Source organism: Gekko japonicus, unplaced genomic scaffold (assembly GCF_001447785.1).
Source record: "Gekko japonicus isolate JY-2015 unplaced genomic scaffold, Gekko_japonicus_V1.1 scaffold384, whole genome shotgun sequence".
Lineage (NCBI taxonomy): Eukaryota > Metazoa > Chordata > Lepidosauria > Squamata > Gekkonidae > Gekko > Gekko japonicus.
The window spans coordinates 148,247-151,692 of record NW_015175980.1 but is presented as its reverse complement, the minus strand read 5'-3'; the positions used below and the strand labels follow the sequence as shown (position 1 = coordinate 151,692).

General features: G+C 45.8%; 1 protein-coding gene across 1 annotated transcript in view; it reads left to right on the top strand.

The window, feature by feature from the left end:
* The window catches only part of LOC107123028 (radial spoke head 10 homolog B-like), a 42,532-nt gene extending 40,100 nt beyond the window's left edge, over positions 1 to 2,432 (top strand). The window contains exon 20 of the mRNA XM_015426185.1: positions 2,071 to 2,432. Within this exon, the coding sequence (XP_015281671.1) occupies positions 2,071 to 2,281 (211 nt within the window). The 3' untranslated portion in view covers positions 2,282 to 2,432. The remainder of the gene's footprint in view (positions 1 to 2,070) is intronic.
* The last annotated feature ends 1,014 nt before the right edge of the window (positions 2,433 to 3,446 follow it).

Sequence of the window (3,446 nt, the reverse complement as noted above, 5' to 3'; positions counted from 1 at the left end):
ATTTTACCTCAGGTGACGAAAAACAAAAAGTCTCTCTCTTTTTTTTTTTTTGAAACACAGGAAGAGAAAAGGAAACTGAAGAAAAACTGAGGCGAAAAACGAGAGCTAATCACTAAAAAGTGATCCAAAAACAGCGAACCGGCCAGACCTCTCGAAGAAAGGTCTGCTCAGCGCGGCGGAAAGGAAAGAACTGGCGGGATGTCCGTGCCTGCCCTTCTGGGCATGCTCACTGGGGCTCCTGAGCATGCTCAGTTGGGCCAGGCACGAAAATCCTTTTAAGAGAGCTTGCTAGGCACCGGCAGATCCAGCGCAGGCGCACTAGATCCCATTGGTGTGAAGCACAGAGACCACGAAGAAGATCTACTTGTAGAATCTCTGTACACAGTCTCGAGTTCCCCAGAGGAAAAGCGGGATATAAATGTACTCTGAGCCCTTGACAGTGTTTTGTGAATGGACACCTTTGGTTCTGTCATGCAAAAGATACCCCCCCCCCCAAATTGGTGTGGCTGATTAAGGGATCGTTGGTTTTAGGACTGAGGTGATTGCATTTTGTTGTGCTTCCCCCCCCCCAGTCAAATAATGTTAGCTGAATTTTGGGAATTTCAGATTACCCTTTTAAAACCGTTATCGTACTGTCTTGGAATAAACCGGTAGAGATGGCCATTTCACACAAATTTTCCCTACCGGTAAGGAGCCATCTCCGAAGCCATCTCTGAAGCGGTTTGTCATTTCAGACTGCGCCTCGTTGTTTTCCCTCCCTTTTTTCGCCTGTGTGGGCGATCGCCGTCTTTTTTTTAAAAAATGTTCTTTCAAGGGCGCTATGGCGCTGTAACAGAACCCCAAAACTGTGCAATAGCGATTTTATATGATTTTAACGTGTTTTATGTGTTGGCTTATGCCTATTTGTGAGCCGCCCTGAGCCCGCGGGCGGGCTATAAATCGAATTTATAAATAAATAAATAAATAAATAAATAAATATAAACCAACCTCTTGTTTTGTTCCCCTTTCCATAAATCCTATTTTAAACTAGGAAAAAGGCTCGTTGTGGAAATAAATACAACGATCTCTAGAAAGAGGCTCTGGGCGGGTGCCCCGGCCTTGGACACTCAGTGTCAATTTGCTGTGGCGACCTCAGCAGGGTATAATGACACTGAGTCCACCATTTTCTCCAGAGGAACTGATCTCTGCTACCTAAAGAACAGTTGTAATTTTGAGTGATCTCCAGCCCTCACCTGGAGATTGGAAACAATGGTTCCCCATCAACCTACTTTATTTCCCCCTCACTCTTCAGCTTTCCACCCCCCACACACCTGCAGCCTCTCCCGTGCTCTGAAGCCGACCATTTTCTCTAGGGGAACTGATCTCTGCCATCTGGAAAGCAGTTGTAATTCTGAGTGATCTCCAGCCCTCACCTGGAGATTGGACACATTTTACCTCAGAACAGCAAACTGTTTACAATGTTAGAGGCAAAAGCCAATCAAGTCGCATATGCAAACGACCTCTGTGTTCCGAGGCAAAGGCCAAGGAGGCTGCATATGCAAATAACCTCTGTGTTCTGACTGGCTATGGGGGGGAGAGAAACAGCAAACTGCTTAGAATGTTGGAGGCGAGACTCAAGCAATGCAGCCAGTGGATAGGGACAGATTCTGAGTGACACACCAGGGCGTCAACCAATTCCAGAGCGTATGGAATGTTCTAGAGAAGTGCCACCACCATTCGGCTTTTATATATAAGGGAGATATATCCCAGAAGTCATATCAATTCTTCCTCAGGACCACATTAGATCCTTGAAAGCCTAAACCCCGTGTTACAATACCAACACCAGAAGCAAAGAGGGGATTTGGAATTTATTAAAATTCCTGGTGGCAGCTGGAACTACCTACCTATTTTGTAAAGACAAAATATAAATATTAAAGAGAAATACAGTCCTCCCTAATAAGAGGACGCTACAATATTCCATTAGGGAACCGTTAGTGAACAGTTCCTGAAACGGAACATATCAGCTGTCTGAAATTCCCCTGCATTTTAAACGCTTTTTCTTCCTGCCTTTCCTTTTTGTTTCCCCCACAGGCTTCATGCTCTATGGGAAGCAGAAGAGGCCAGAAAGCTGGAAGAAGCTGCAGCAGAAAAAGCCGCCTCGGAACTTGAGGAAAGTGCGAGCAGAGAAGCGGAGGAGGGCTCCGTCCAGCTACAGTCTCCGCCAAAGGAAGAATCTCCCATTTTGCCTCCGATCCCGCCAAGCGCCAAAGCCGCCGCTGCATGGAAGAAAAAGAAAAAGTAGCGGAGTGGCACGCCTGTTGGAAGTCCTCTTTGAGGGATCTCAGTGGTGCAGTTTGGGGGGGTAATGTCATACTGTGCATCGGCAGCAAAATATTTTTATGAACCTGTGAGCACAGAAGCCGCTTCAGGAGCACGAACATCCCTGCTCACTTTTGAACGCAACCAGTGTTATCTTGTGGGTCTACAAATAACCAAAAGCCTCAAGTTGTGAAGTTTAGATAAAAGGAACAGGAGTTTCACATTGACTTGTAAGTGAAATATGTAGGAAAGGGACTAGATGTTTATAGCAGGATATCTTTTTCCCCTTGAACACTTAAAACAGTCAGTCCTTGTTTTAGCAATGCTGTATCAGTCTTGGGGCTATGCATATTTATGTACCTTCAATAAAACTAATTTATATGTATCAAATTAAAAGAAACTCCTTAGGGGCCCTAATCTGGTATCCTTCTGCTTTAATGTGAGGTTTCATGGCTAGAGTGGGAAATGAGAGCCAAGAAATCTGGGCAAGGCTTTCGGTGGGTGATCTGGGCAGAATAATTTTTTTTGCCAGTAAATGTGTATAATTTTGCTTTGTTCAAAAAATTACGCAACCTCTGTGATTGTCTGGAACAAGAGCCCAGCAGCCGCTTGCAAGAGCATTATAACTGCTGTCCCCAAAGAATCATGTTACGCTTCTGAAATGGTGAAGGAGTCAGGACAGCAACCATGCATACTGTTTTTACACTCATGATTCTCCTGCCTGGGTTGTAGTGGGAAGTGCCATCAAGTTGCAGATAACTTATAGTGGGGGTTTCCAAGGCAAGAGATGTTCAGAGGAGGTGGTTTGCCATTGCTTGCCTCTGGGTAGTGACCCTGGAATTCCTTGGTAGTTTCCTATCCACATACTAACCAGGGCCAGCCCTGCTTTGCTTCTGAGATATCATGAGACTGGGCTATCCAGGTTTTAGGATCACAAAATGTAACCTTTCTGCCATAAGGGAAAGCTACCCAATCTTCCCTTCCTCCTCAACATTCGTAGCCTGGGACTCGGTCATTGCAGACCAGTGCAATTTGTGACCCGCCAAGACTTTGACTACCAGCCGTGCCTGGGGGCTCCCCTGGGGTGGGGGGCTCACTAAAATGTCCTTTCCTCAGGAGTAGACAAAGAAGGGGAAAGACCCTCAACA